This window comes from Epinephelus fuscoguttatus, linkage group LG8, assembly GCF_011397635.1.
Source record: "Epinephelus fuscoguttatus linkage group LG8, E.fuscoguttatus.final_Chr_v1".
Taxonomy (NCBI): Eukaryota; Metazoa; Chordata; class Actinopteri; order Perciformes; family Serranidae; genus Epinephelus; species Epinephelus fuscoguttatus.
The window spans coordinates 33,488,655-33,501,455 of NC_064759.1; the positions used below are offsets into that span (position 1 = coordinate 33,488,655).

The 12,801-nt window shown below is 40.6% G+C and overlaps 1 protein-coding gene and 1 pseudogene across 1 annotated transcript; both read left to right on the plus strand.

The window, feature by feature from the left end:
* Positions 1-3,382: 3,382 nt before the first annotated feature.
* Positions 3,383-3,871, plus strand: LOC125893450 (hepcidin-like; annotated as a pseudogene).
* Positions 3,872-9,820: 5,949 nt separating this feature from the next.
* On the plus strand, positions 9,821-10,899 carry LOC125893449 (hepcidin-like). Its single transcript, XM_049584153.1, has 3 exons — positions 9,821-9,983; positions 10,067-10,132; positions 10,273-10,899. Exons 1-3 carry the CDS (start codon positions 9,909-9,911, stop codon positions 10,372-10,374), a joined length of 243 nt encoding a protein of 80 aa, XP_049440110.1. The 5' UTR covers positions 9,821-9,908; the 3' UTR covers positions 10,375-10,899.
* Positions 10,900-12,801: the final 1,902 nt, after the last annotated feature.

Genomic DNA, 12,801 nt, shown 5'->3' on the forward strand with positions numbered 1-12,801 from the left:
TAGCGGCACACACTAATTTACTGAGACTCTACACTGTTTTGGGTCCGCGGTGCATTTCCCACGTTCCAGCTGAGAAAATATATCATTAGTCCCTCATCGTGTAATGCTTGCCACGTTACGTTATAAAAGCTGGGTGTAAAGCGACATGGATAAAACAGGAGCGATTTCCAGTGTGCCTCATTTTGACCGCCTGCTTGGAATAAGTGGTGGGCGTTAAGAATTTGAAAAGGGGACAAGATGCGGTGTTGAAAAGGCCATTTTGCTTACTAAATACTCCTGGGTGGCTGGAAGACTAAGCATTTCCATTGCAAACGTCTCCAACAACGTATCACAGCCATACGAGTGTAAGTCTTTACGAGCCTGCCTTGAAAGTTATATGGATTAATTAACTTTCCAGGCAAATTAAGATGCCATGCTAATTGTAGTCTAGGTACGTTTAATAGGATCTAAACAGAAGATGGGTACAGCACCCCCCCCACACATGTTTACTCTCTGCTGTAATGCTCGATAAAAGAATAAAAAGAAGTTTGTTTACCGCTCAGAAGCAACGACCAAGCGACTTCACAGCCGACTCCACAGAACTGTCGCCGAGTGTGACCTATGTGTTGCTCTGTCATTACGCACCGAGAGTGAGTGAAGACCCTTTTTTGGCACAAGACCACAGTTTTCTGGGTTCTTCACTTCACAAACATTTTTACAGGCGTGACAGGCTGCGACCGAGCGCGCCGCAACAGACAGCTCTGTCACCTCAAAACAACCACCCCGCGGGGCCACACGAGACGGCTAAATATATCACCTCCCAGGAAGCTGAGCAGGAAAAAAAAACTGTTGAGTCTGACTGGCTGTATCTTGTGGCTTAATTAACTAACACAGGACACAGTCAAAGCAAATTAGAGGCTAGTGGAAGCTCTTTGACTGGATGCTTTGCAGGCTCTACCACATGGTGACCACAATGTCAATGGCCCCCTCATATCACTCATCGATGCAATATTGTACACCCAGTCACCCCAGTTTACCCTCTGTTTAGCACATAACTTAGCGCACCTACCTATCCGGATTACTTATAAACCATCTTCTACACCTCCATCTCTCTATTCCCTTAATCACAAGTGCACAAGCCATTCATGTGGCAGCAATTTGGGCCAGCCGACACCCAGTGGTGAATGTGCCTGACCCCCTTTCTTGCCCCCTCTAGCCCTCCTTCCACATCCCCCCCGACACCCTCTAGAAAGCCACATCTATCGCAGGAGCCTTTGGGGGCCTTACTGGCGGCCCCAGCCTAATAAAGCCATCCTTTCAGGGTTGTATGTGTCTGCGTCTACGAATAAGAGGTACTACAGGTTACAAAATGTTGCTCTGGGCATGTATGTGACTTCACCGATGAGCATGGAAGTCAGCCGTACTGTGTTAAACTCATTTAACAGTTTCAGAAGATCTATAATCCTATTTAAACAGCCTTACTGTTCAGTTTTCATAAAGGTTTCAAGCAGCAAACAGTGCTTCGTCTGCGTTTTAATAAAAGTCATAAGCATCTACGTTACCTAATTAAAACCAGTGTGCCTTTGCAGTGGTATGTTATTTATATCTTTCATCAGGATTTGTGGAAGAGGATGAAAAGAGCTTAAATTGAAGCAAAATCCATTGATGCATTTATTACATCCTCATATTAGGAAACAGAGGAGCAGTTTAGCTTATTCTGGTGTCCACAGTAGCAGAACGCAGGTTTTGTTAGTGTAAGGGCTCCTGTTAAATTGTTTCATTGCCACAGAAAAGCACTGCCCTTTGACTCTGTGCAGAAGACATCATCCGCTTACAAGCTCTCACAATAAAACCCATGCGCACCATAATAAGCCCCGCTTTGTTTCGAATACATCCAAGTGAAAACATTTATTGGACTAATTACAACGCTCTCCCGTTGGATTTTCTTCTGTGTTACACATGCTTTGGCAAAGTTCCCAGTATTGTGTCTTAACGTCTCTCTCTCTAGTCATGACTGTGGTACTAACTGGCATGCATGGGGCGGCAAGGAAAGTGGACAGAGCACAATGAAAGCAAAGTAGGAATAGTGGATTAACACTGTGGCTGTCGTGTGCTGTTGATGGTCAGAGGCCACAATCGAATCTCATCTTTGTCTTTACACACTGTTTCGTTCATGGCTTACATCTGAGGAAAGATGTAAAGATCAAGGGGCACCAGTACCTCAGGCAGCCCAGGTAGATTATCCATGATGCCTAGGGTTGTGGTGTGAGAAGTGCTGGGAACATGGGGGTTGCTTTACGTGGTGGGTTTGGTAGCATTTAGGTGCTAGACCCAGGTAGAGAGGTATTTTGATCAGCCTGAAGAGGTGACTCTGTTCGTTGTGCTTGTGCCAGCAGTAGCTTTATTTTGGCCAGAATATTGGTTGCTGTTAATGAGACAAACATTCAGGAACACACAGGCCAAAACAGGTAAGCTTGGAAAATCCAAGCCTGCACTGCAAATATTTTTAAGCTCTTTTTTTTTCAATCATTAATGAAACATAGTGGATGTAACCAGGGTTTTGTCACACACCTAAAGCTTCACTGGCGGCAAATAAGCGAGGTCTTAACAAATGATGAAGTGATGAGTTTTGGTTACTGCAACAGACAAGACTGAGGTCTGTGAAATTTGTCTCTGAATTTACCAGAAGGATGCTCAAAATACAGATAAAATTGGACATTTGATCTGTATTTCTGCTACACTACTACTGTTATATTTTATGTCAACTACATTAAATCATAATCAATAATGGACAAAGCATTGCACAGCAAAAACAGCTCTTATCTTCTTTTCTGTTGCTCTCAGAGGATTCATTTGGTTGAACTACAGGTTCCTGTGTAATATGCATTAAGTGAAATTGTAGAAAATTGTTCTATTTGATAACTTGTAATTGCATCCTTTACACTGAGCAGATATTCAACATGGACTCCTATTCGGCAGAGTTTTCTTCATAGGTAAAAAAAAAAAGCAGCCCAGTTACCCATTAATAAGCTGGACCTGTGAAGTTTTACAGTCTCTAACACTTCTGCTCTGTTTCTTGTTTAGGTAAAAGTACAATACATGTAGTTTAATTCAAAAGTTCATTGTTGACTTGTTGTTGTGGAGCAAACAATGTGACCAAAGGTCAAAAGCAGAAAAAGTCCCATCTCCACTGCCAGCATTAGGCAGGTGTGATGTAAAGCCCATTACTGGAAGCAGGTGTGTTCTGCCCGTGATGAGGCAACAATGGCCCGACTGAGTATAAATACCAGCAATTTTACACTCAACCATCAGACAGAAGTCAGCAGACCTGACAAGAGGCACCAAGAGATCTGAAACATACAGTATATCTGCTTACCAACTAAACCACTTCAGCCCTCCTAAGATGAAGACATTCAGCGTTGCAGTTGCAGTGGCTGTCATGCTCACATGACTTCAGTTATTTCTTTTGCTCCTTAGTCATTAGTGTTTTGTGAAAATGCTAACATGTCGTTCCTGAACAGGTAGAAGAGCTGGTGGAGTTAGTGAGCAGTGATGATGCAGTTGCTGATCATCAAGAGTTGCCAGTAGAATTGGGAGAGGTATGTTCAGTTAACTGAGTGAACTAAGCCAAATACCATGAGACAAGTCTCTCCAGAAGAAGGAGAGAGAACAGAGTGAGAAATAATGTTGGAGATGAACACTTAATGTCTTTTGTCTTTCACACAGAGGCTGCTAAACATCAGGAAGAAGCGTGCATCTCCTAAATGCACTCCTTACTTCTACCCGACTTGTGACGGTGTCTTCTGCGGAGTCCGCTGTGACTTCTAATGATTTCTGCCCCAGGATTAGACTTCCACAACCACCACTAAATATTTACTTGTTACACATTTTCTCTGACAGCACTGTTACTATTTTCAGTTGTATTTGTGGCTCCTGTAAATCTGAGGATGTGACTGCATTTGGTCATGCTGTTCATATATGCTCAGTGATGTGACTGCGTCATTAAATGTCTGCACTAGTGTATTTTCATAAATAAATTTCATTTTTATATACTGTGTGAACATGTTCTTTTTACAATGATAACATTAACACTTAACACTAACTCTTAAAACGTGGTGTCAGTTATGAAAGTGAATTTATTTTTTAACTGAGTCAAATTAATCTCCCAGCTTAAGCATTTATTTTACACATAAAACAGAATACCGCATCACAAGGGACCATGGGCCTGTGTAAACTAGGGGTAGGAATCACCAAAGGATCTACAATATGATATTATCACGATACTTAAGTCACAATACAGTATTATTTCAATTTTAGAAATGTTGTGATATGCTGAGTATTACAGTAAAAAAATACTGCAATATATTGTGATCTATAGCTTTTTTTTCAACTGTAAATAATGTCCCCAAAGGAAAACTTTGTCAACATCTGTTTTATCTCATAAGATAAAGTCTTCAGTCTGTTCACTGAAATTAAGTAAGTGTTTATATTATCATGTGGCACATTACAGTATATAGACTTCCTCTTCTTAAACCTTCCAGTGAAAGCAAGCTAATGTTTTTAATTCAGTTCCTCTGAGTGATATAACTAAAAACTTAATTCAAACAAGTAAGCAACCAGACCAACAGCTCCAGACCACTGATAAGTAGTGACTAATATTACAATAACTGGTTGTCTGTCAAAAGAAGAAAAGCGATGCTTCCTCTTCATATCAAAACAAACAGATATGGAGACATATATGGTTCTATTTGTTAAATATGATGCTGTGGTCAGGTGAAAAAAGCACACAGGCCAGCAGGGTTTTCAGTTAATGAGAATGGGTGAAGTTGGGGATATTGATCTTTGCACAAGATACTTTATTTTGAAAGCCGTCAAGGTGCAGAATGTAATTCTGAAGAAAGGTAACTGATTGTTGATTCTCATTCCTGGGCTGCTATGATCTTGCATTGGTAGTTGGACTGAACCACTAAGCCAAAGTATCGACATTTGACAACTTGGAAATGAAACTCAACCATCAACTACCATTCTTTAGAATTACATACTGCACCTCTAAATTATACAGAGAATTCAAATGGCCTCTGGTTTTATTGTTGCTTACAACAAGTATTTGCTTGATAACAAATAAATATCATGTGACAAGAACAAAATAATTTAGTTAATGACATATGTTTATCATGATTGGATATTCTGCCAATACTGCAGCTGATGGGAATCTAGAGCTGTTTGATTTTAAACCTATTTCAGTTTTACGAGTTCGTAAAGCTCTGACATTGACCACAGAAAGTCTGCAGGTACAGACAATCTGGATCCTTATCTGTTAAAGGTGGCAGCAGATATTGTTCCTTAGCCTGTTACTCATATTTTTAATTTTAGTCTTCTCTCCAACTCCATAACTTTACATACATAATATTAGAGGCAAAATTCATGACCTCCTGCCCTCAGATAGTACCTATCTAACCTCAAACACAGCTGTAAAATCTAATATATATTTAGATTGCTTCTCCCCAATTTCTCTTCAAGAATTGACTGCAGTGATTTCTTCATCCAAATCATCAACGTGTCTCTTAGACCCCATCCCAACTAGGCTACTTAAGGAGGTCTTTCCTTTAGTTAACACTCATATATTAGATATGATCAATATATCCTTATTAACAGGCTATGTACCACAGTCTTTTAAGGTAGCTGTAATTAAACCTCTACTAAAAAAGCCCACCCTGGATCCAGAGGTGTTAGCCAACTATAGACCAATATCTAATCTTCCCTTTATGTCAAAGATCCTTGAGAAAGTAGTCGCAGACCAGCTGTGTGATTTTCTCCAGGATAATAATTTATTTGAGGAATTTCAGTCAGGATTTAGAGTGCATCATAGCACTGAGACAGCTCTAGTTAAAATTACAAATGACCTTCTGATTGCTTCAGACAAAGGACTCGCTCTGTACTTGTTTTATTAGATCTTAGTGCGCGCTTGACACAATTGACCATCAAATTCTGCTGCAGAGACTGGATCACTTAATTGGCTTAAAAGGTTCAGCACTAAGCTGGTTTAAATCTTATTTATCTGATCGTTTTCAATTTGTTGACGTCGCAATGAACCATCCTTACGCACTAAAGTTTGTTTTGGAGTTCCGCAAGGTTCTGTGCTTGACCAATCCTGTTTACTCTATATATGCTTCCGTTAGGTAACATCATTAGAAATCACTCTATAAATTTCCATTGTTATGCGGATGATACTCAGTTGTATTTATCAATGAAGCCAGAAGAAAGCAATCAATTAACTAAACTCCATAATTGCCTTAAAGACATAAAAACTTGGATGAGCACCAATTTCCTGATGTTAAATTCAGACAAAACTGAAGTTATTGTTCTTGGCCCCAAACAACTCAGAGACTCTTTATCTGATGACATAGTTTCTCTAGATGGCATTGCTCTGGCCCCTGCCACTACCGTAAGAAACCTCGGAGTAACATTTGATCAAGATTTGTCTTTTAATTCTCATTTAAAGCAAACCTCACGGACTGCATTTTTTCATCTGCGTAATATTGCGAAAATTAGGCCTATCCTGACCCGAAAAGATGCAGAAAAATTGGTCCACGCTTTTGTTACCTCAAGGCTGGATTATTGTAACTCTCTATTATCAGGTAGCTCTAGTAAGTCCTTAAAAACTCTCCAGCTAATTCAGAATGCAGCAGCACGTGTACTAACAGGAACTAAGAAACGCGATCATATCTCTCCTGTTTTAGCTTCTCTGCACTGGCTCCCTGTAAAATCCAGAATTGAATTTAAAATCCTACTGTTAACTTATAAAGCTCTAAATGGTCAAGCTCCATCATATCTTAGAGAGCTCATAGTGCCATATTATCCCACCAGAACACTGCGCTCTGAGAACGCAGGGTTACTCGTGGTCCCTAAAGTCTCCAAAAGTAGATCAGGAGCCAGAGCCTTTAGCTATCAGGCTCCTCTCCTGTGGAATCATCTTCCTGTTACGGTCCGGGAGGCAGACACCGTCTCCACATTTAAGACTAGACTTAAGACTTTCCTCTTTGATAAAGCTTATAGTTAGGACTGGCTCAGGCTTGTCCTGTACCAGCCCTTAGTTAGGCTGACTTAGGCCTAGTCTGCCGGAGGACCCCTCTATAATACACCGGGCCCCTTCTCTCTCTCTCTCTCTCTCTCTCTCTCTCTCTCTCTCTCGTATCCTATTACTGCATCTAGCTAACCCGGCCATTCTGGATGTCACTAACTCGGCTTCTTCTCCGGAGCCTTTGTGCTCCACTGTCTCTCAGATTAACTCATATCACAGCGGTGCCTGGACAGCGTGACGTGTGTGGTTGTGCTGCTGCCGTGGTCCCGCCAGATGCCTCCTGCTGCTGCTGCCATCATTAGTCATTATCACATATTTGTGATATTGGGCTTTATAAATAAAATTGATTGATTGATTGATTGATTGATAACTAAAATTTGGAAAGCTGCCTATGTTCTCCCTTCACTTAAAGATGGAGACCCCTCAGAGCTGAATAATTACTGTCAGATTTCCAAACTTTAAGTTTTGGCTAAGATCACTGAATGTCAGGTAAACAATTTTTATTTGATAGAAATATTTTAAATAATTAACAGTCTGGTTTTAGAACTTGGCACAACATCATTACTGCTGCTACAGTTGTGACAAATGATATTGATGAAAACAGCAGTGTGCTGCTTTGTTTGTCAATCTTTCTAAGGCATTTAATTCAGTGGACCACAGACTACTAGGAATACTGGTTTTTATCCTAAGGCTGTATACTGGTTCCAAAATTATTTCACAGATCGTACACAGTGTTTTTATACAGAAGGGCATGAATCAGAATTTCTTCCATCTTAGGGCCTATTTTGTGTTGTATTTTTATAAATGATTTGAGTAACGACATTCCAGCAAAAATACATTGATATGCAGATGACACTGTAATATACATGTATGCACCCTCCATGATGCAGGTGGTGCAAAAGCTTCAGACTGCTTTTCAGTCATTACAAACAGCTCTGCTGAGTTAAAAAAAAAAAAAAAAAAGATTTTAAATGCTCAGAAAACAAAGTTTCTGGTCTTCTCAAAAGCATCTTCACTTCTGATGGTAAACACACTGAAAGAGTGTCCTCATACAAGTACATGGGTATATGGACAGATGACAAGCTTTTATTTAATGAAAATATTACTACTTAAGTTTGGAGGCTTAAAGTGAAGATTTGCCATTATTTTAGAAATGAGTCTTGTTTTACTTTCAGTGCTAAGAAAAAGCTACTTATCTGTCTGTGATACATTACAGTGACATATTGTATACGCATGCAACCTCTGCCATCTTACGTAAACTTGTTTCAGTCACTTAGTAATCACTGCATTCTTTATGATTTGGTGGGTTGTACGTCACTGACCACTCACAGACAACAGCACTGGTACAGTATATGTTTTCTGGACGTGGAACAAACACTTATATCAATCACTGAATTTAAGGGCATCATAAAGAATGTGGTGACAGAGACGTGCTTGTTTTTCTTGAGATGCCACTATGTTTGAATAGTTGTTATTTTATTGTTAATGTTTGTATTATATGTTGTATTTGTTGCATTTTAAATGTGTTTTGATTGGCTGCTACCTTGGCCAGGTCTCTCTTGTAATAGGGATTTTCAATCTCAATGGGACTTCCTGGTTAAATAAAGGTTAAATAAATAACATAAGCTCAAATAGAAGTTTTAAGAAATGCTCAAGAAATGCATAATAGAAAATAGGCTATTAAGAAAAAAAGGGCTGTCAGCTGTATGCTCTTACAGATGTGGAGCCATTTATAGTACTGTTTGTTTGTTTTGCTGAATCGAGTACTCAGGTCAGAGGGGTGTCTGTAAATGGGACATGGAGGGAGGGATTTTGGTTATTGTGCAAGATATCTGGAAAGACTGAAGTTACTAAAAACTGAAAATACCTCGGACCTTTCTCAGTGTTTACACTGTAATTACTTTATTATGACCTTTTGTTATTTTTTTTTAAACTAACAAACAATCTTAAAAGAAAAAAACATTAAAATAAAATAATAGTTGGGTATTTTTGTTTATAATTTAAAAGTTAATCTAAATGTGTTTATATATAAATCTCTTATAACTCGCGCAATAACTTTTTCATGTATGGAACTGTGTGTTCTGTTCATGGTTGATTTCATTTTGTGACAAACACTGGGCCCTAACCTTAACCAATGTAGGTAGTATTAGTTCATCAGCTGTTGTAAACTTCCCTCTATTTCGCCAGCACTCAGATCTCCCTGCTTTTTTCTCAGTTCAAATTCGCTGCATGATGCGTTTCACCTCTGATGTTTTCAGAAACATATTTTAGCTTACCCTTTAACTGTAATTTGCAATCATCTCTTACCAGCCAGCCGCCATATTTTTTCCTGTGGAAAACATGCCAAGTTTGCATGACATCAGCTTCTAACTATTCATTGATCTGGTGCAGCACCAGTGCATTCTGGTAGTTGTAGGTTTTCTACCTCATGAGGAAATGCAAATTTCACAGCATCTTTTCTCTGTTTACTCTGGTCATATAGGAAAAATTTGAAAAGTATTTGCATCTTTCTACTGCACAGACTGCCTAGTTTTATGAGAAGAACATCTTTCCAGCAGTTAAATATTCCTTCAGCACTAGAATCCTACAATCATAAATAGAGAACGTCCCATTCTTCGGGAAATTCCCATCATCATCCAGGGACTGATGCAAGCCTGTGCTGGTGGGGTTTACAAGTGTTGCCCGTGATGAAGCAACAGTGGCCTATAAAGTATAAATACCTGCATGCTTTACACACTCAGCCATCAGACAGGGGAACAACTCAAAGTGCTGACAAAAGTCACCAACAGATCTGACTAAGTGTAGCTGCTCTGCACTTAACAACTTAAACCAGCCAAACCCTTCTAAGATGAAGATGCTCAGTGTTGCAGTTGCAGTAGTCGTCCTGCTCGCCTTCATGAGCTCTGCTGTCCCAGTCACTGAAGTAAAAACTTACTTCATTTGCTTATTATCTGTAAGGGTTTTATCAAAATGTGAAGTTCCTAAATGTTAACAATTTATTAACAGGTATTAACAGATCCAGAGGAGCCAATGAGCTATGAATATGAAGAGACATCAGCGGAAACATGGATGGTATGTTCAGCTGACTGAATAAATGAAGTAATTTAACATGAGCTAATGTTTTGCCTTGAAACTAACCTGATACTTCTCAGATGAAACAGGATGAACAGAATCAATGATGATGCTGAGAACAACACTTTTCTTTTTCACAGATGCCATTTAATATCAGAGGGGAGCAACAGAGTGGTGCCATTAAATGCCATTTTTGCTGCAGCTGCTGTGCCTTCGGTGTTTGTGGCATTTGCTGCAAGTGACATTTCTTGGACCAGCATGGGATTCAAGGAACAGCCACTGAAAATAAACTTGTTTTATTTATTTATTTTACCAACTTAAAAAACCTAATAATGATGTGCTCTGTGACGTGACTGCATCATCAACACATTGTATTTAATACTGTACTGTACTGTACTGTACTTGGTGGCATGGTGTTGTAGTGGTTAGCACTGTGGCCTCAGAGCAAGAGGGTTCCTAGTTCGGTCCCAGGAGGGAGCCCTTCTGTGCGGAGTTTGCATATTGTCAGCATTGGTTTTCTGCTGGTACTCCGGCTTCCTCCCTACAGTCTAAAGACATGCAGGATGGGGATAGGTTAATTGGTGACTATAAATTGGCTGTAGGTGTGAATGTGAGTGTGAATGGTTGTCTGTCTCTATGTGTTGGCCCTGCGATAGTCTGGCGACCTGTCCAGGGTGTACCCCACCTCTCGCCCAATGTCAGCTGGGATAGGCTCCAGCCCTCCTGTGACCCAAGAGGATAAGCGGTTAAGAAAATGGAAGGATGGATATACTCTACTTGCAAATGTTATTTATATTCCATCACATTCAGTTTTATTGTGAATAAAATATATGATGAAGATGGGTGACAAGTGTTGTGGATGAACTGTTAACTTAAAATAAAGCAATTACACTTTACCTGTGTGTTTAAGCTTTAATTGCATACGGTCAGTAACAACCCAGTGATGGTAGTGTCAGCAGAAATGGCCCAATTCATTCAGTATGCCCAGTGGGCCGATGCTGGGCCAGGTCATCTTTAATAATGGCCCAGTGATGGCAGTGTTGGCAGCAAGAATTGTGCCAGTTGATTTGGCCTGATTCTGGGGCATCACTCACCCCTAGTCTCAGCTGAGTCAGGCAACCACATGTGGCCCGACCTAGTTCTTCTGGCATGCAAAGTTTGGACAGATGCTGGGCCAGGTCTTTTTTGATAACAAACCAGTGGCAGTGTCAGCAGCTGGAATTGGGACAGTTTATTTGGCATGATTCTGGGGTGTAAAGTCAGGCAATGGCCAGACTCATTTCTTCCAGCATGCCAAATTTGGGCCAATGCTGGGCCATGTCATTTTGGCTACCCATGACGTAACTGTGACAACCAGAAAGAGAACGCATAATGGGAGGGGGATATGCTGTAACTCCTGCCACCATGTAGGCCCAAATACTGGTTCAATAGGGAGGTAACATCCTCCACTGGTCTCTAACAAACAATACTTCCAGAGGGAACTTGATTTTCCAAGGGTGGTCTCCTGTCCAAGTGCTAACCAGGCCCAGCTCAGCTCTGCTATGCTTCACTTGTTATCCAATACAGTGAGGGGAGGTATGGCACATAGCCACACATGCTATTGTGTTACTTTCAGCATGGCTGGATCACACCTCACAATTATAATGACCACAAAGGTCAAATAAATGGTTTGGTATTAACTCAGTGCAGAAATGATTAGGGAGCACACAGGCTCAGATTGACACTGTGATAGAGTTATGAATGGTGAAACAACATACAGAGGTCAACGTATTGCAAGTGACAAGCAGAACAATGGCAAACCTGTGGTTGCTATTTAAACCTGTGTGATTATGATTTAATTGCCCCCACGCACACAGAAGTGCATGTACATGCGGAAGCACACACATTTGCTTACAGTCATACATACACAGACTTCCAGTCTGGAGCCTGGCAGACTCCTACGCTGATCCCACCCTCATGCAGCCTTGCAGGGGGCTGAGCGGCATGCCAGGCCTGCCTCGCGCCTAGACGGATGCCCGTTGTACGCCCCCATATCAACAGAGCTGCTGCCAAACCACACAAGGAGATAGTAAATGAGAGCAGAGGGTTCTGTTCAGCTTCCTCACACACACATACACACACACACACAAATACACCATGTGGTTTATTTTATCTGACTCATGCCCACATACACACACAAAACACAATGCAGGCAGGCAGGCAGCAATTAGGGGCCTGTTCATCGGTGAACTACAGTATACTAGGTCTATAAATCTTCAAGCTAGCATTTTTAAAGCGCACAAAGTGCTCAAGCGGTACGCTGAAGAATTCACAGGATGTTACTGTTGAGGGACGTACAGAGTTGGAAACTGTAGTGAACAACAGGTAGTTATTGAAGTCTTTCATTTTCCTGAGATAGGTCAGCCACAAGACATGAACACATTTGTCAACTTTATTTGCTTTGTCATTACTAAAAAAGACTGAAACTACAGCTACGCTAAAGGCTACACTCAGAGACAACATGCCACATATCTGTGAATGAAATCACTGTGATTGGCAGGTCAGCTCCAATAAGAGAAAAGGGAGTGAGGAAAACAACTCAAAGGCTAAAGTCAAGAGGGTGTGAGATCGAACAAACTTGGTATATTAGGAAAGATACTAATTTTAGCCATTGAGCTCTTTAGCAGACA